Source organism: Verruconis gallopava (genome assembly GCF_000836295.1).
Source record: "Verruconis gallopava strain CBS 43764 unplaced genomic scaffold supercont1.23, whole genome shotgun sequence".
NCBI classification, from domain to species: domain Eukaryota; kingdom Fungi; phylum Ascomycota; class Dothideomycetes; order Venturiales; family Sympoventuriaceae; genus Verruconis; species Verruconis gallopava.
In genome coordinates, this window is record NW_015622159.1 from 275,956 (window position 1) to 293,955 (window position 18,000).

The window sequence follows — 18,000 nt, forward strand, 5'->3', positions numbered from 1 at the left end:
GCTTATCTCCTCCTCTTCCCCATTAACGGCCTGGGAGGCCACCACGAAAGACATGATCCGTTCTGCAGATCAAGCACAAGGCCACTTGATGTAGTCCGTGTCGCTAGATCTGACACGGATCTCCTCGACTGAGCCGTCTCTCTAAGCCACTGGAGAGGGCAAGAATGACTCGGAAAACAGCATGTCGCGACGCTTTTCTAGCGCAAGATTTTAGTCGTGTGGCAGACAAAGGCGGCACGGTTGGGGGCGCAACTAAGCCGCAGTTTGAAATGGACCTCGATGCAAGCCGCATCCGTATGCAGTCAAAGCAAGCGACTCCATCATGCATTCGCTGTCATTTAAGTTCGTGTTTCGACCGGTCAAGAGATTGCTATCGCCGTATGGAGAGAATCTTTGCCTTTCTCTCAATCAATCGTCTCTCTCTTCGTCTGCTGTGAATTTGCAGAGGCACTTGCAGATCTTGACGATTTCTGCACGGCAAAGATGCCTTTCGACTTCAAGAAGTACGATGCGAAATGCGCCGAGATGAACGCTGAGCAGCTTCAGCTCGAATGGCAGCATTACACGCGACAAATCTCTGGCGCCGCAACATCAACTACAGTATCGGGATTGGCCATGCCTTTCACCGCAGGTGTGAGCGCTATCGGAGTCGGCCTGGGAGCCCCTACTATCCAGTCAGTAGACATTCTCAATTTACTGAATCGATAGAGTCGGGCGCTGACAAGGCCTTGAAGCAATGCTCGCAAGAAGCGGGAGATCATTGAGAAGCATTTGCAAAGACTCGGCACGACACACAATACGCGCAAACGAGATGTCATGGGCTCAATGGCGTTCAGTGGCACCGTGGGCGTGTTGACTCTTGGTGTCGGCTCGATGGGAGCCGAGCACGTAGCATCTGCCGGCGCTGAACACGGCATCAGCGCTATCGTGAACAACGAAACGGCTATCAAAGTTGGTATTCACGCAGCTCTTGATGGCGCGGCTATGGCAGCTGAGGAAGCTCATCATGCTCATCTGAAAGAGAAAGATGCGAACAAGATGATCGCGAAGGCCGAGAAGCAAATTGCCTCAGGAAATGCCCAAGCACAAGCCCAAGTCCAAGCCCAAGCCCAAGGAGAGAAAGCGACGTATCAAAATCCAATGTACACTGGCGAGCCTGTTTATGCCGCAGTGCCGATTCCTGGAGCATTCACGACTACTAGTCTACAAGGAGCTCCTCCACAGCAGGCAGACATCAAATACACACCATCTCCAACATCGGATATCAAATATCCCGTTCCACCAACACCCCAGTATACGCCGGCGCCTCCAGCTTATCCCGGACCTCCATCCGCGGTTGCAAGCCCAATGCCACAGTATAACCCGCAGCACTACGCTCCACCACCGTCTCAGGCCTCAGGGCCACTCTCGCCTGTTCCAACGGTGTCATCCATTTCCTCGTACTCCAGCCAGCCGGGACAGTCATACACGCCAGTGTCGGCTACCTCCCAGACACAAATGCCTCAAGTTCCGGCATATGTTCCACCCCCTCCTGTTGAAAGCCACGAGCCTCACGTCACTGTACAGAACCTGCCACCTTTTCAATCTCACGTTGCTGCACCTGGATTCCAGGCACCTGCACCAACTCTCGTTTGGTCTCAGGAGCATGGTCAGTGGATTGCTCGGGAGAACACCACACCTTCAAGTTCGCATCCAACCATAGCACCAATCCAACAGCACCTACCGGTTACTCAGGAGTACGGCTATCCCTTTCCCCAGCAGCCCGTGGACAGACGCTCATCGGTGTATGTGCAAACGCCCACATCTGAAGTACAGCAATGTCAAAATCAGAATCTGCCTCAAATGTCATCAGCACAGACACCAGCGCAGGTACCTGAGACTCCAGCTCCGCAGCAATATGCTTCGGCTCCGCAATCACAAGCTACTTCGGTGCCAGCGTCACCGGCGCCCCAGCAGTATTACACAACTTCAGGGCCTCAGAAGCCTGCGATCTATGCACCACCTCAGGCTGCTCAGAATTCCTTGTCAATGCAAGAGTTCAATCAAGCACCCACTCAAATAACATATGGATACCCAACCCCATCTCAAACCCCGGGAGTGAGCCAACCGATGCCAAACACGCAGTACTTCACACCACCTCCAGGAGCTCAATCTGCACCACCGTACACCCCAGCACCTCAGTACGCACCAGTGTCGACACCGCAACCCTACCCGCCGCATCGTGACTCCATCTCGAGCACCCAACCTCCGCAGCAGTCATCTACCACAAGCCCACCGCCAGAACAGAACTATGGAGTCCTCCCTTCGTATCACCCGCAGAACCATTATGCTGCGCAGAGACACGGCTCAATGCCAGCTCTTGCGCCAGAGTATGAGAAGATGCATCAGGCGTGGCCGCAGACCGCTAGACATTCGTCCATTGTTTCACCACCGCCTTATGCGCCAGGCACGGCTCCAGCACCTCAGCAGCAGCCGGCTATGCAAGGCCTGATTGATGCGTATGGAGGAATGAAGATATGACTGTAGAAATGATTCATCTTGACCTTTGCCTGGCATGACCCACGGTTTGAGAGAAACAGCGCGAAAACCAAAAGGTGCGCAAACAATTAGGGCATTTGATTTTGTCCCTTCCGTAAGCGTCTCCCAAAATAATGGAATGTCTACTTTTGAACAGGTCTCGTGCAAAATAATTTATACATCGTTTCACTCGCAAAAGTGGTATTCTTTGCATCCAGTTTAGCGTGCTGGGAAAAAGACCTGTCTGGAGAAACCCCCATCGCAAACATAATTGCCTAACAAGGTCCTGGGTAGCCCACTGCAGAAGCCGCTATGTTATAGATTTGCGTTTGAATTTGAAACCCGTAGCCTAGGTGCTTCAGTCACATGCTGTGAGGGGAAAAGCTTCAGTTCGGGGGACCTTGCTTAGGATTGCCATTCACAACGTCTTTTTCCTTTCCTTTTTTTTTTCTCTTTCAAGAGGTTCAAACCCAAGTTTGTTATTTGGCTGGATAATTGAATGATGCTAGCTAATGCTAGCGGGTCCTGTCTTTCTGTTATTGATCGTATGGAGGAGTTCAACGAACTCGTGGGACCTTCATCCCATTCTCTCGCAGAAGGTCCATTCTTCTGGTGTCTGATACCACATCGTGCCATCGAACGTAGCGGATGGACTTGCGTTCCAACTGGAGAAGGATCAGCTTCCCTTTCCAATCGATGAGAAGAAGGGATAGGCAGGATCGCTTGACAATTTCAAAGGCGAGTCTGGCATAGTAGGTCGCCATGTGCCAGAACGACAGAAAGGGGAACTGCGAATCAAGTCATCTCCACGTCTTGTTGTCTTGCGCTGGACGGATGGGTGCCTCTGGCCATTATTTCCTCCCACTTCTTCTTGTCCAGCTCAACGGCCACTGTTCTCTCCCGTGCATCGTCCCTACACTCTTGCATCAGCTTTTCCGTCAGTCCTCCTGCCCTCCTCGCGGCATCCATCAAAGCATCAGCCTCTTTATCAAAGTCAACAGCCCAAGCATCCTCCCTCAAACGCTTATGTCTTTCGCGATCCTCCTCCATGCGCTGCTCTATAGCTTCATGGTCCAACTCGTTGATACCGTCGTTTCTCTCCACCAGTCCGGCCGTGCCTGGGTTTGAGATGCTAGCTTCGGCCTCTTTGGATCGAGCTTCTAGCTGTGAGGACAGATTTGCAACAAGATCTTCCGGGAGGATGGATTTCTGAACCAGCGAATGCAGCACTTTGAGCACTACTTTTATGTTCATAGCGCCGGCTTTCGTGCCTGGAGCTACGAGGTCGACGATCGTGGGCAGGTCGCGCGTTATGCTCGCGATGTACTGGGTACAGCCTTCGTGCTTTGAGAGCTCGCACAGGTATTCGAGGAAGTACATTATGTTTGCGCGGAGATTGATGTTTGACTACTTCATCCGTCAGATCGGACGATTTGACAGCCGTGATACAACTGCACGTACAGCGTCCAGCTGCTCCAGTATGCAACTGTGCAAATCCTCATCCTGCTCGCGATACTTGACCGCATACGCAGCGGCACGCATTTGGGACGCGGGGTTTGACGTCAGCTTTTCAAGGTACGAGCGCTTGAAGTTCATGCGGATAGCAAAAGGGTCGGACATGGCCGCAATCGGGGTGACCCAGGACAGCTTCGTCCTAGGAAAAGAACAAGTCGTGGGATGTCGAAAGACGAGTGGGCGTTGTCAGTCAAGTAGCGGGCAAATTCGATTGAGCTCCCACGACACGACCACCAAACCGGCCTGGGTCCGTTAAAGGCCCCACTCAGTCCCCTCTTGTATTCCCCGATCGAGTAACTATCCGGGTTTTGGTTCAAGCACCATCACACACAGTAAAACACGTCCTCCTTTGTCCGGCCGATCACACGAGCACAGTTTGTGCTCTTTCATCTCTTCACCATCACACGATGTCTGCACAAGAGGAGAGGCGAGGCTTCCATAACGGTCTTTGAACCTCGATTTCAAAGTTTCAGCCAACTCATCCGCGCAACCAACTTGAAGTTGATGCCCGCAATCAGCTCATACAAGTCGCTTATAAAAAGAACTACATCTAGCCGCTAGCACATGCTTCTTTGCATCTCCGTAAAAAGTCACTCTCGTGCGGAGTCTCGACACCATTGATTAGTCGGACTTGACGTACGCCAAGTGCAAGCGGGAAAGTGATCGATCGCATCGCCATCAAGCTGTCAATCCCTTTGCGCATTTTTGAAATGTGCTGTTCAAGCAATGAGGCCAATGATACTAACAACTGCACCGGCAATCATTAGCAATGCCCGTCCTACAAAGTCATGCGTCAGCACTCCTCATACAAGCACTTGCGGGAGACTTTGTCGATTAGATTATGCACATACCCATGTTGTTACGCTGCCACCGTGCCTGACATTCGCGGAACACGCGAGCCGCTTCTTTGTCGCTCTCGTCTCTCTTCATCCGGCTGGCCATCTCCTTCATGGTCGAGTTGACAGGAACCATGACGGTCAAGGCATAGATAGTGACACCGATGGACAGCGCCAGGGAAGAGGCAACAAAGGGTAGCTTTCGTGAAAGCTCCGGCGAGGCTGAAGAACCCTGGCGAAGAATTGCGGCGGTCATGACGAGATTTCCAAACGTGCCGATGGCGTTGAGCTTGGGAAAAATAATTTCGGATATGTGGAGAAGATGGACGACGAGTTTTGAGGCGTGGTGTGCGGGCACATCTTCATTGCGGAGTACCGGCATGGTGATGGGTGTTTGGAACCCGGAAGCGCCTATTCTCTGTAAGCACCAAAGGTGGGTCGAAACTTGCGGAGGAACATTATCTCTCATACCGAAGTTAACGGCTGCGCTGATTGTGGTCAAGCATTGCAGCGGAGTGATCCACCAGAGACTGCCCAAGGAAGACATTTGCAATTGATGGGGTCTCAACAGATTCTACTACGTGTTTGCAACAATGCCAGGGCAGACTCTTGGACGGGCAAGGCGTAGTGGCTGTATCAAAATGGTTTCGCAACTACGAGAGCAACTACATGACGGCGGCCGCCGAGCTTTTATCAAGACGCCAAAAGCACAGACACGTGAACACCCGCAGTTAGCAGATCGACTTGTCACATTTGGATTTTCTCAGCGTAAGCATGCCCATCAACACGAGGCGCAGAACTTACACAGCGTTCGGCCGCTTGGGTTCACTATTTTCATCGCGCGGCCAGAACCCCTTCGGCCGTTGCCGAGAGCCATGGCCTTGTCGCCCCAACCAGGGACTGCGGTGAAGCCGCCTGGAGATATCGAGCATATCCGCTGTATTTTTCATCGCTGATCATGGTGGCTGTGGTCCAAATGTGGATGGATTCACAAAGATGAAGGAGCGCAACAGGTCCTGACGTTCTTGGGCACCATGCACCAAAGCTGCGGTTGCTACATTTTACAGGAGGCATTTGTGCGTATCTAGATCCTTCGAGAAGGTCGCTAAGCTTGTGATTCGAGACAGACTCTGCTTCATAATGGATGAGCACACGAAGAACACTTTGATTATTGTGTTTTTTGTATTCTGTTTTGATACAGCTCTAGTGGCGCTCAAGAGTTTGTGTTCATCAACAAAGTCAATCATCGTATAGCCGCGGGGTAGCATTCCGAATGTAGCAGGGAAAGGCCAACTATCGACTTGTTTTGCCGAATGGAAATTTTAATTAGTAGCCATATTCTTTTTCATGCTGGGTTTCGATAGACTGGTGTTTTGTGACAGGTTAATCCGCTTATGGCCAAGGTCGACAGTGCTCTATGAGGACACGTCCAAGACCTTGGCTACCCAGGATCGAACTGTGAACTTCACGGACTCCCCGCCCTCCGACGGCTGAAGCCAGCATCCGTTTGGCTTCTCCGGACTTCTCATCAGAGTGCAAAGAAGAAGTCTTCGTGGAGCCGATCTGCGCGCCGAGTGATGTAGCAAAGTTCTACTATAATCTCCGAAGCCGCGCTTAATTGTGCATCATGTCGTATTTCTTGACATCGCGACCAAATTCTCTCCTCCATGCCCTCGCATCGGAAAGTTTGCTCTCAAAGTCTCCCTCATCGTCGCTGCGCACAAGTGCATCTTCCTCGTACTCGGAGTTGTAATTCTCGTGCACGTCGAATTCCTCCAGGTCGTCCGCATTCTTGCGATATTGGTAAGCGTCGCGATCGTACTCATCGTCGCTCGCAACTTCGTCTTCGGGATAGTCTGCACCGTAGTAGTCCTCAGCTGGGCACAATGTCAGTGTTTGCTTGTAAGGATGCAGGGTCAGGGAGGCTCACCGTTGGAGTCTTCGTCGTCGGTATCGAATTTCTCATCCTCAGATTCCTGACCGTCGATGTACGTTTCCCATAGATCCTCTTGGTCCTCTTCGATGACTAGGTGACCGAATGAGACGCTTTTATCCGGCATATCGTCCTTTGAGACTTGATGCCTGTAGTACGTATCGTAGACATAGTCGGCTTCATTGTCCACCTCCATGACATCAGTTTCAGGCTGAGATGCAGAGGCTGCATTCTGTTGAGACTCCTTCAGCGATGTCTCTTCTGCCCATTGTTCCAACTCTTGTGCCATAGAAGCTTCAACATGGCTAGGCGATGCTGGTGTTACTGTTGGTGCCGCAGCTGGATGTTTTCTCGTCCGTGCAGTTGGCCGCTTGAGCTTCCTTTCTTCCTGCTGCTGTTGCTGCTCATTCGATCCTGTGTTCGCAGGTGTGATCGATTTTGCGTTCGCTCCTCCGCGTCTTTCCACGAATGTGGCAACTTCACTTTTCCCTTTCTCTGCAGCACTGATGCTACTGAGATGGAACCTTCGTGGCTCTGCTGGATTTGTCTGGGAGATATTTTGTTTGCTGCGTAACGGTGATTGATCCCCAGTCCTTCCAGTAGCATACGGGTCCCTTTTCTCTTCTCCTTTCGGTGTGGTTCTAATCTTTGGAATACCATCATCCCCATACTCCTGCTTCAGCACCGGCGTAGACGCCACACGCTCTTGCTCAATGCGCTTAAAAATATACGTCTGATCTGTAGCAATCCTCTTGCTTCGTTCCACGTACAAAGTATCCGGTACAGTGTCGTCGCGTTTGCGCTTGATGCGGATGACCGAAGGTGCGGAGGGTTGCGAAATGCCTGCCATTTTTCTTGCTTGTGCAACGCGACACGAAGAACCCTACTGAGAATGCGGTGAAGTATGTGCTGTTCTAGAAAAAAGTATCCAGAAACAGGATATAGCTAAGCACTAACTCATGCCGATGATGAATTTGACAGAGCAACTGTTTACACCGTGACGTAGCTGGGGTAGTTTGAGAGCGCACGACTGAGTCGCAGGGGCCGCTTTGACTGCCCCACATGCACGGATTTTGGGAGATCAAGAAAGCTGTAGAATGCAATGGATTCGTTCAAGCTTCATGTACATAATGTCTAACCAAGTGTCTATAAATTAAGCTTACAAGTCACTTATCCAGCCACGGTAAAGCTTAGAAGACTTCCAACAGTAAGGCCAGCAACGAGCATAAGTCCCATGAACCCTCCAGTGGCCTCTCTTTCGTCATCCTCGACGTACTCCACTGCACCCATCATGCACAAACTACCAATGTAACCATTGCTCATCCCGAAAAGCAACTGAACAACGCCTAGGTAGAATAGATCGCTGTTCACGGCGGCGCCCTTTCCACGAATATTGCAAAGAAGGTACATGGGTATGAAAGCCACTCTGCAAATGGACAGAATGAACACAAGGCGCGCGCGATGCGTTATACGAATCATGGGGATGGCTGTGAGTAGACGGCCTGCAAGGTCACCGGCGTTCCAGAAAAAGAATGCAAGAGGGATAAATGAGGCGGGTTCGAAAATTTTACCCGCAGAGGGGAGATGAACCGAATCGATCTTTTGCGTAAACACTGGATAAACCATCGTTATTCCGAAAGTGAAAAATACGGCTGTAGCCAGCCAAAAAGTCTTGCGGAAGAGAACCGTGAGTGGCACCCTGCGCTTGGGCATAGCATCCACGGTATCACCGTCATGTAGATCGGTTTGCTCTAGAAGCGCTTTCGAACCGAATCGTTTTTGATGAGAACTGTAGAGATAGAGGAAGGCCAGCAGTGTGATGGAAGAGATAGCCGTTGCCGTGAGAAAATAAGCCATGGCCGATGTGGACGACTCTTCCGGAACACCTTCGTCGGCCCGTGCTGGTTGAGCAGATAAGACAGATACGATTTGCACAAGCGGAGGAGCGACACCAGCCACTGCTTGTCCAGTCATGATGCCTTGGGTATACTCCTCTTTGCCAAAGCCTGCAACATATGCGTATATTCCATTCTGCATCTGGCCCGTGGCTACTGATGCGGCGAAGACCAGGATTATCAGGAAGCCAAAATAAACCGACGGAAAGACGCTTGTAAAGATACGTGTAGACATTGCCAGCAAGGTGAAAGCACCAATGTTGATGATTAGGGCATAGATAATTCGTTTCGGATAGGAGGCTCCCTTTTGCAAGTTTGTGAGAAGCAAGACTGTACCCAAGTTTGCGATGGTGGACACTGTGAGCTCTGCGGACTGAAAATTGCGAAGCAGCCATTCGTCAGACTTAAAGCGCTTCTGGAAATATGGTCCGGCTGCTAAGAACATGTTCCTGCTCGAAGTCAGATCTCCGTTACTTCAACGACTGAAAATAGTTTCATGCCACATACCAAGCCCACAGCATAGCAACACCTAACAAGAAGAACACACCGTAAACGAACCATTGAAACGGCGCTTCCGATAAACGCCTCTCCATGACCCGGGCATCTTGGTCCTCATATTCTGCTTCTTCGTCATCGTCGTTAGGAAGAGTGAGGGGTTGCGTTTCCGAAGCGCAGAACTCTCTGTCGGCATCTTCACGTAGCCTCTCGTAGCTCTGCTTACGTCCAGTTAAATTTCGTATTCGCTCCATAGCTATCGCAGTGGACGAGCTAGGCGAGGGCGAAGAGGAAGATTGAAGAGGAGCCGTGATGAAGATAGCGGGTCTAGGCGGCTGAAGAAGCCGCCTTGTAACGCTATGACAGTGGCAACCACGCCGAACGCAAGGTCATCCTTTCTCTATGCAAGCTGTGCCACGAATTGAATTGCGTGGGATTGGTGCGATGTTGCGGAAGCGGAGGCCGACACGTACAGGTCACATTGAGACATCGATCTCGTGCTGGCGCATGTGGCTGCGTCCCGATGGAGGTTGAGGAGGGGTACGTCTATCTTGCATGTGCGCACAATAACCGCACCATGGCTGCTTCGATGATCAAACTGTTTCATGTCTCGTGCAAGGCCGCGCGCCTCCCAAACAACTGCACGGTAGACGTTTCGTGGATCCCGTGATTGATCCTTTATGCATGCAAGTATGTTTTGCATATTTTGTGAATTCAATAAAGAGCGAAAAATCGACATCCTGCTAACACGTCTGAAAATCTAGTGTGCCTCATTCTTCGAGGTCTCTCAACAGCCAATAGTTGTCCACGGATACATTTGATAAGATTATCAATCTGCGATTTCTAGACATGATTTCGGCGCCGATGGACTTCTTCTCCGCGCGTTCTGCAGGACTTCGCGAGCCCGAACGGTTGGGGCAAACGCAGATCATTTTCCTGTATTTGCCTCCACTTGATCCTTCGCAGAGTTCTGTCCCTCACCAATGACGTTCTGATCATTTGACACGAAGGTCTCATCCACAAATCCGGATCGTAACCGGAAAGGATCCGGTGTCTTCAATTTCTTAATTGACGATGAGCATTAAAATGGCTCAAGAGAAAGACGGCCAGGCTGTACTTCTCATGTGGACGCATTAGATCATGCAATCTTCAAGCTTCATAATTAAAGATGTGCTCCTTTTCGACGGGGATATCTTCACGGAGAATGCTATGGTGGTAGTTGAGGATGGTCTAATATCACAGGTCGTGCCGCATGGAAACATTGAGGGAAAATTCGCCAGCTTGTCGATAATCGCAAAGCCGGGCTACACTCTTATTCCTGGTTTGATCGATTCCCACATTCATGGCCTGGAGGCAAACATTGAATGCCTCGAGCAATCTTTAAGGTTCGGCGTCACCACAGTTTGCGACATGCACAATGACCCGGTATCGTTGGCAAAGCTCAAATCCGTGAGTGGCTTCCAGTTGCTCTCGGAAAGGCAGCGTTGACGATGGTTAGCTTGCACACGATCGCAACATGCGGCACTTGTATTCAGACTTCAAATGTGCAGGAATGGCAGCTTCCGTCACAGGACAGTGGCCTGTTCCAATCCTTGAATTAGAGTACAAAGACGATGCTGAGCTTGTACGTATATGCAAAATTACCCAGTAAACTTGAGTCACTCACGCCATTCGAGCTTCGAAAAATCGTTGACAAGTTACCACATATCGACACGGTAGGCCAAGCGCAGGAACATGTCAATGCTCAGATCGACCACTTTGGGGCGTCGTATATTAAATTGATGAACGAAATGGGAGATACGATAGACATGAGTCTTCCTCGGCCTCCTCTAGAATTGCAGCAAGCTATAGTGGAGGCCGCACACAAGCGAGGTGTAATTGCCGTCGGTCACGCTTTCAGCTATTCCGGAGTGATGGAGTTGCTCGAAGCAGGCGTAGATGGCCTGACACACTCCTTTCTAGACAGACCAGAATCAGACGACTGGCTTAAGCTAATGAAGAAGAACAACGTGCATTGCAACCCAACCCTCGACTGTCTCGCGACGCACTGCGGGAACGGAGACGAGATACAAGTGCCCTTTACATCTCACCCCTTCGCTCAGCGGATGCTCTTTGACAAGAGACCGAGAGAGTGCACTAACTTTGCGAAGAACAACGAGAAAGCCAGCTTCGCCAACGGAGTGCAGAATGTGAAGGACATGTACGCAGCGGGAGTGCCCCTCATCGTCGGCTCCGACTGCGCCGGAAAACGGCTAGGCAATCCGTATGGTCTAGGAGTGCATGAGGAAATGTACTTGATGACGATAGTGGTGGGAATGAAGCCCATCGATGTTCTGAAAGGAGCAACTTCGTTGATTGCAGACCGGTTTGGTTTCAGCGATCGAGGCCGTGTGAAAGAAGGGCTTAAGGCTGACTTGGTGTTGCTGGAGGGTGATGTCAGAGAACTACTTGCGAATGAGAAAGAGCTCTGCTTGCCAGTGCAGGCAGTCTGGAGGGATGGCGTTCTGTGCTCTTCCTTTGAGGATGGATTGACGTGATTCTGTTACGAATTGTCTCTTTTGAAACCATTCATACACTGCGTCTTGCGATGGACAATGTCCTACAGATATGGATCTTTCCATGGTGTTGTCTGGCAAAGCTATGACAAGGTCTCTTCAAATTATCGTCTCCAGAACATTAGCAACATTATGAATACTCTATGCGTTATGTGGACTTCTATCCAACTACCAGTTAATTCGAATACCCGATCTTAGCCTCACGCTTATCGGAAATGCATCTTCGCATAGTGATTAAAGCGGCTCTGAAATGTTAGACCGTTCTATGCCGCCATCCCTCGAGGACGCCAGAGTGTTAAGCCCGAAACTCTCGCTGTCTCATGACGGCGCCACTGGAGTCGAGCTTTGGAGAATTATTGAGGGCATTTGCTATCAAAAGTGCAAAAGTACCGCCCACAGTTGGCCGTGCGACAAACATGATATCAGGGTAGCTGCACAACGTGATTAACGGAGACTCATGATGTCCCATTTCGGAATGTTGCACATACCTTCCGGTCAAAGTGTCATATAGATCTGTGAATGGTCTGCCAGTATCCGTCGCACCGATCCAGTTCGACAGATCCTTGATGAACATATCCCTGGTATCCTGTGAACAGCATGCAGCTGTGAACATCTCCCAATCAACTATATGAGAGAACCAAGTGAATGGATTAGCAAAATTCTCTTCGACACGCCTGGAGATGTCTTACCCTTCGTGTATGAGTGCCTCGTGTCGAGTGGCACACCGTATTGCTCCTTTACGGAAGGGTAAAATTTACTTTGCATTTCGTAGACGGATTGCGGCACGAGGTTGAGGCCAAGCTCAAGATCACACCATAGATTGTAAAGAAGTCCGTGAGTTTGATTGTTTCCGTAATTGAGAGTTGTGTGAGGGAGTTGGGTATCGTACGAAATCCCGAGTGATTGCCACTGGGTGATGTAGCTTGTCGCTATGTCGTTGTACTTCTTCTCATCGTCCGCATTCCCGGCAAGCTTTGCGATTTCGCCCATTGCGCGAATCCCAATAATGCCTTTGAGAGCCAAATTTGTTTGATTCTGAAGACTCCCTGCAAAGTCATCTGTTGACAGCTGCGTAGCGGGGATTAGCGAATCCTCGATTAAGAACTCCGTCCATTGGGTCAAGATCGGATAATGCTGAGATAGATAAGCATAGTCTCCCGTTTTTTGGGCATATGCTAGCGTCATGATAAGCATGTTCCCACATTCTTCAACGGGCATACTCTCGTCCAGCCCATCCGGGTGACCTGTTGCATTAGGAAAATGCGTGCCAAGATCATGAATTGACCACTTGTTGGGATAGTGTCCAGACTCTTGATTCTCGTACAACGGATCAAGCAATAACTTCATTAGTTGCGGGTTTAAGAATGTGATGATCGGGTGCAACGGAAAAACTACGTCAACTGTCTGAGTATTTCCGTTCGATGATATTTCCTTCATGAACAAGTACATCTTGCTTTGTGTGCCAACAAGCTCAAGTGCGCCAAATGCTTGACGGACAGACAATGATGTTATCGTGTTATAGTCGTCTCCGGCGACACTTGTGGACGCTTGCTTCACACTTGCATCAAGACTAGAGGATTTCTCTTGCTGATTCACATAGTCGAGATGGAAAAAAGATAACTAACTTGAAATTAGTTCATCCGTTGGCCATAATTTTAAAACGTACCGCATCAAGCTCGTTTCCTTGAAAGTAGTCCACCCACAATGATGGAAGCTTAACCAGACCGTTGGCTCCGAGAAACTGCACAGCGTTCTGTTGGAGCAATCCAATGGTGAAAAGTTGACTTTGAACGCTCATGCCGACATTCCCAAAGTCTCGCGCAAACCCGAAGACTGGCCAGTTGTTATTAATGGCGCGAAAATTAGAGTCTTGAGATCCGTCCAGCTTTCCCATTTTTATGAATGTGGAACGGACATTAGTGTCAGATCCAGTTTGAATAGTCAAAGAATTGCTGCTATCTGTTGCCCAGTACACATTTCCCCACTCAGCCATACCGTTGCCACTTGGCTTGTCGCTCTCATCGAACTCAATTTGCGTTTGTCGCCAAATTTTGTGATAAACAATGTTGTTTATCTCGCCTGTCTCCCACTGGGCGGTCGCATCGGGTGTTCCAGATGCCCATTCTATTACGAATTTAAGCAATTCGAAATTCTTATACGGTAAAGACTATACATACCGGCTGAAATATCTGCGTACAGCTGAATGCTGTGCTGAGCGCCATCCGTCGATACGACAGACACTTCCATGTACGACATTGGAAGAGACTGTCGTTTGAAATCGTCTGGTGTAATTGGTGAGAGAAAGTTGACGGTCATTTGAACCTTGCCCTCGATGTCCATGATGAAGCTACTCTGCGTTGACGTGTATTCGAATGACTTCTGGTCCACATTTGGAACCGTAGATTCATTGCCAAAAGCACGAGCAGCATTTCCCAGCCACTGATAGACTTGACCATCGACTCGAATAAATCCTGACCAGCCTGTGATCTTTTGTCTAGATCACCATTAGAACAATACAATATACGAACAATATCTTCGAACATACGCCCAGTGTACTGGCCATTCGCCGGCTAGATAGCCACCGTTGCCATAGCTGCTCCCTGCGTTCAGCCATGTGCTAAGATAAGGTGACTTCACGGCTAGTGGTATGGCTGGTGGTCTAGCTGGCTGGAATGTCGAGACGGCCGACGTGAACGATATGAGCAAGACTAAACATAAGGCGTAAGCTGTTGGATTCCTCATCTTTATTAAACGCAATGTGGGGAAGCGACGCATAAAAGTGAAGCCAAAATAATACTCGGCATCTAAGGTGTCAATAATACATGTAGCGGAGAGAGCACAAAGTTACTCGTGAATTGCTAGAGCAAAATCTTTAGAGCTAGGATCAAGATTTCAATGACACAGGAAGTTCAAGGGCGCATAGCCTGGCGTATTATATGCTGCCGATGTTACGTTGTCTAAGATTAAGAGAAGAAACGAATGATGATGTGGACGAGATGGATGAGATCGACAAAACGCATGTAACGAGGCCAGTGAACGGTAGGTTTGTCCCGAGCAACAGATCAGATTAGCACATGGATTAGTCCGTTGACATCTTAACTTTCATCCCTGGGATCTTCAGTGCAAGAAGACACATGGTACGGGTCAGTCGTGCTAGCATGCGTACCAAAGGAGATTCTGTCGCGCGGGTGACACTCTCAAACTGTTTGGCGCGCAATCCATAGAGTGTTCTTCGAAGAGAAACGGTAGTACTCTCATCGGTCATGTTCATCTTCCAGAGGGCAAGTTCCTAGCTCCTGACAGAAAAATATACGGATTTTTGAATGGGGCATGTCTTTCGTCCCAAAATGAGCCGCAATAAGCCAAGACGTGGTTGACGTTGAAACGAAGGGAGTGTGCCGACGATCCTCACAGGGCAAACCCCATTGACCCATCTGAAGAACAGAAGTAAACGCACAGTGCGACTCGTAGCAAACCATGCTTAACATTCACTAAGAAAAACAATTTTGTTCAGCCTTGATAGCAGTAGAGACAGGTCTGCACGGATGACGCTGTCACTACTGCTTGCTCCTGGTCAGCAAGCAGAATGACAGCAGCGCAAGCCAAACGCAGCTTCTACACGTGCTGCGCGAACGAGACTGGGCATGAACGGCCGGGATATGATCCTTTCTGTCGTGTTTCTGGACAAGAAAAATGTGATCTGCTGCCGATTTGGAGAAGACCAGTAGAGTTTGGATCTGGTAAAACACTGCTAGGGAACCCAGACAGAACCGGGGCAGGGTTTGTGCTGCCTTCGACATGGGCGGGAAAACGAGCTGCTCTTTCTTCTGCTAGCCCGATGCTACGCTCCTGGAAGAGCTGAGACAGTTTAAACGTGGGTGGCGATTCACGTTACAGGAGCAGCATGTTAGACAGGCAACGTGGATTGAACGCGAAGTCGAGATGAGCCAGATTGGTGGGCAAGGGTCCTGGACGTATCAATCATCCATCCTCACAGAGCCACGATTGCGATGACACTTTGCAGGGTGGAGGGAACATGTGTGTTCCTTGTGTGACTACCTGCTAGACCTGCACCAATCCTGATCTGCATCTTGAAGGCCCAAAGCTGCCCGTAGCAGAAACGGACCATGAAGTTCATCTTGTACCAAGTCGCGAACCAAGATCTTGCGTGTCTTTGAGAGGAAGGTCACGCGGAACCTTGTGGGCGCGAAACTTTGGACCTTGGGTGTAGTTCAACGTTCGATTATCAGATACATGAATCAGACAGACTGCTGACCTGGCTGCCTGATGTTATCGAATGGTCACTGAGATCTGGGGTAAAGTCCACATCAGAAATTATCGCTGATCGTCTCTTTGGATTCATTTCTTAAAGTGCTACTACTGTAATTATTTCGGTCTCATAGTACGGTGCCGAAACCAAATGTGGTCTTAATAGACCTAACGTAGTACTCGCCCCAATTCCGCTTCGTAACCTCTTCTTGACCCACAGGCACGCCCTCGATGTCCACACGCATCGTAGTCACGGCATCTACATCGTTTTGCTCAAAGCGGATTTTAAGGGTTGCATAATGGCCCTGCGGCCATTGAGCCAGTCGCCATTTTTGCACGACCTTCGTCGGCTCCTCTAGCTCTACGTATTCACCTGTAATATTGCCACCAAAAAGCTCGAACTTGCCACCCTTCTTGGCGCCTTCAAACAGGTTCGGCTTGCTACGTGTGAATGCGGCTATGCGATCCGGGTCTGTAAATGTTTTGTACAACTGTTCCGCGGTCGTCCTGAATTCCGCTTCATCGTTGACAGTAGTCACGTTGACCGACGGGCCTTTACCTCCTGAAGATGTGGTGGTTGTGGTTGTGCTAGGCTTGGACGAATCCTTACTGATGTGACTACTGGATATATATTTGGGAGTCGAGAAGCCGCTAGATGGGTTAGAGCCAGGTGCGTGCTGAATGTCCTTGCCATGCTCTGCAATCAAAGCTGGGGCAAGCTTCTGAAGCTTTGTTCGCAACTGCGGAACGATCTTCGATCGCACGAGATTCTTGATCGGTTCTTTCTCAGAAGACTCGGAGTACAAGCTTATGTCAAACTAAGTGATATGAGTTGGTCCGACTGTCCACAGAGTAAAGAAATCATTGGTGAAAAGGGAACATACAACATACTCGTCTGCTTCTGTATCGTGTGCAACTTCAGGAATTGTGATTGTGCCACTAGCCGTGGTCTCTTCGCCGGCTTTGCCTGTCGTGGTGTCAGTCATTGGTCAGAAATCGTAGATCTTGATATTGCACGCACCCGACCACTCGAGCTGCAACCTGATGTCGAAGAGCGTAATGACTTTGCCTTTCCGCTGGCTCACGTCGACGTCGCCATCCATGCTCATTATGCCGTCAATCTTTGCCGATACATCACCTTCCTCTGCCGAGACGCCCACCATCGACTCCGCGAGGAAGTCTTTTGCCCACCCCGAAACATCCTTATTCACCCAGTGCCAATTGTTCGGATTGTGCAGAACCATGGCGCAACCAGATAGACGCCTTCACTAGTTTATCGAGGCAGGGAAGTGGACGAAAGTCAGGCTCAGACACACAAGTGAAGAGATTTTCTGGTTCAAGTTAACACTCGTGTTCGAAATGAATAGCGCAAGAAGCAAAGGCGTGTTGAACATTGCACTCAGAAGAACATTTAATATGCAAAAGCTGATCCGCATCAAAAAGAGTACAAGTCTTTCTAGGACTGGTGCCAGCTTGAATCTCATCATTGTATGCAAAGTTGAAGGAAATCGACGGAAGCAATTGCTTACCTCGGGTCGATGATGATGATAGGTTCGAGGTTCCTGGCAAGAATGCAGATTGCGCGTGACTGGCTCGAACTGTGTTGATGTGAGAGAAAGTGATGTGCGAGGAACTAGGTTAATAGTTGGATCTTTAACAAGGCTGCTCTAAGCACTTCGCAGAATGTTCCTGAAGCCGCCAGCTGCATGCCCGTGCGTGCGTGCGAACGTGCGGCCTCACCTCCGAGCTCGGCGCGGTGGACATGTACACCTCGAGAAATGAGCAGCATCGCTATTGTGGTCGTAGAAATTGATCTGAAGGTTGAAATGGCATTTCAGCAGCAGAAACGAATCGTACACGAGTTATGGTAGGCAGTTGTCTTCATTTCCTGTGTTCCTTGTCCAGACTTGCCTTCCTAGCTTGCATCTTCTTCTTCCCAGGTCAGATAACATCGCGAGATGCCGAGGACCACCATCTCACCATGA

At 49.7% G+C, this 18,000-nt stretch overlaps 8 protein-coding genes across 8 annotated transcripts; 2 read left to right on the forward strand and 6 right to left on the reverse strand.

The window, feature by feature from the left end:
* Positions 1-362: 362 nt before the first annotated feature.
* Positions 363-2,661, forward strand: PV09_06587 (uncharacterized protein). Its single transcript, XM_016360254.1, has 2 exons — positions 363-674; positions 735-2,661. Exons 1-2 carry the CDS (start codon positions 484-486, stop codon positions 2,518-2,520), a joined length of 1,977 nt encoding a protein of 658 aa, XP_016211966.1. The 5' UTR covers positions 363-483; the 3' UTR covers positions 2,521-2,661.
* On the reverse strand, positions 1,146-4,218 carry PV09_06588 (uncharacterized protein). Its single transcript, XM_016360255.1, has 2 exons — positions 3,979-4,218; positions 1,146-3,924 (listed from the first exon to the last, which is right to left on the reverse strand). Exons 1-2 carry the CDS (start codon positions 4,135-4,137, stop codon positions 3,313-3,315), a joined length of 771 nt encoding a protein of 256 aa, XP_016211967.1. The 5' UTR covers positions 4,138-4,218; the 3' UTR covers positions 1,146-3,312.
* Positions 4,219-4,569: 351 nt separating this feature from the next.
* Positions 4,570-5,282, reverse strand: PV09_06589 (uncharacterized protein). Its single transcript, XM_016360256.1, has 2 exons — positions 4,884-5,282; positions 4,570-4,810 (listed from the first exon to the last, which is right to left on the reverse strand). Exons 1-2 carry the CDS (start codon positions 5,248-5,250, stop codon positions 4,752-4,754), a joined length of 426 nt encoding a protein of 141 aa, XP_016211968.1. The 5' UTR covers positions 5,251-5,282; the 3' UTR covers positions 4,570-4,751.
* Positions 5,283-5,887: 605 nt separating this feature from the next.
* On the reverse strand, positions 5,888-7,809 carry PV09_06590 (uncharacterized protein). The gene is made up of 2 exons (XM_016360257.1): positions 6,799-7,809; positions 5,888-6,745 (listed from the first exon to the last, which is right to left on the reverse strand). Exons 1-2 carry the CDS (start codon positions 7,649-7,651, stop codon positions 6,483-6,485), a joined length of 1,116 nt encoding a protein of 371 aa, XP_016211969.1. The 5' UTR covers positions 7,652-7,809; the 3' UTR covers positions 5,888-6,482.
* An 83-nt stretch (positions 7,810-7,892) lies between these two features.
* On the reverse strand, positions 7,893-9,675 carry PV09_06591 (uncharacterized protein). The gene is made up of 2 exons (XM_016360258.1): positions 9,204-9,675; positions 7,893-9,145 (listed from the first exon to the last, which is right to left on the reverse strand). Exons 1-2 carry the CDS (start codon positions 9,443-9,445, stop codon positions 7,972-7,974), a joined length of 1,416 nt encoding a protein of 471 aa, XP_016211970.1. The 5' UTR covers positions 9,446-9,675; the 3' UTR covers positions 7,893-7,971.
* A 165-nt stretch (positions 9,676-9,840) lies between these two features.
* PV09_06592 (uncharacterized protein) lies at positions 9,841-11,951 on the forward strand. The gene is made up of 4 exons (XM_016360259.1): positions 9,841-9,881; positions 9,956-10,640; positions 10,690-10,815; positions 10,868-11,951. Exons 2-4 carry the CDS (start codon positions 10,332-10,334, stop codon positions 11,726-11,728), a joined length of 1,296 nt encoding a protein of 431 aa, XP_016211971.1. The 5' UTR covers positions 9,841-9,881; positions 9,956-10,331; the 3' UTR covers positions 11,729-11,951.
* A 90-nt stretch (positions 11,952-12,041) lies between these two features.
* On the reverse strand, positions 12,042-14,488 carry PV09_06593 (uncharacterized protein; the record flags this gene model as incomplete). The annotated part of the gene is made up of 6 exons (XM_016360260.1): positions 12,042-12,177; positions 12,235-12,370; positions 12,436-13,366; positions 13,413-13,870; positions 13,924-14,240; positions 14,292-14,488. The coding sequence occupies 6 exons, from the start codon at positions 14,486-14,488 to the stop codon at positions 12,042-12,044; spliced, it is 2,175 nt and encodes a 724-aa protein (XP_016211972.1).
* A 1,593-nt stretch (positions 14,489-16,081) lies between these two features.
* Positions 16,082-17,736, reverse strand: PV09_06594 (uncharacterized protein). The gene is made up of 4 exons (XM_016360261.1): positions 17,545-17,736; positions 17,037-17,346; positions 16,900-16,982; positions 16,082-16,833 (listed from the first exon to the last, which is right to left on the reverse strand). Exons 2-4 carry the CDS (start codon positions 17,257-17,259, stop codon positions 16,144-16,146), a joined length of 996 nt encoding a protein of 331 aa, XP_016211973.1. The 5' UTR covers positions 17,260-17,346; positions 17,545-17,736; the 3' UTR covers positions 16,082-16,143.
* Positions 17,737-18,000: the final 264 nt, after the last annotated feature.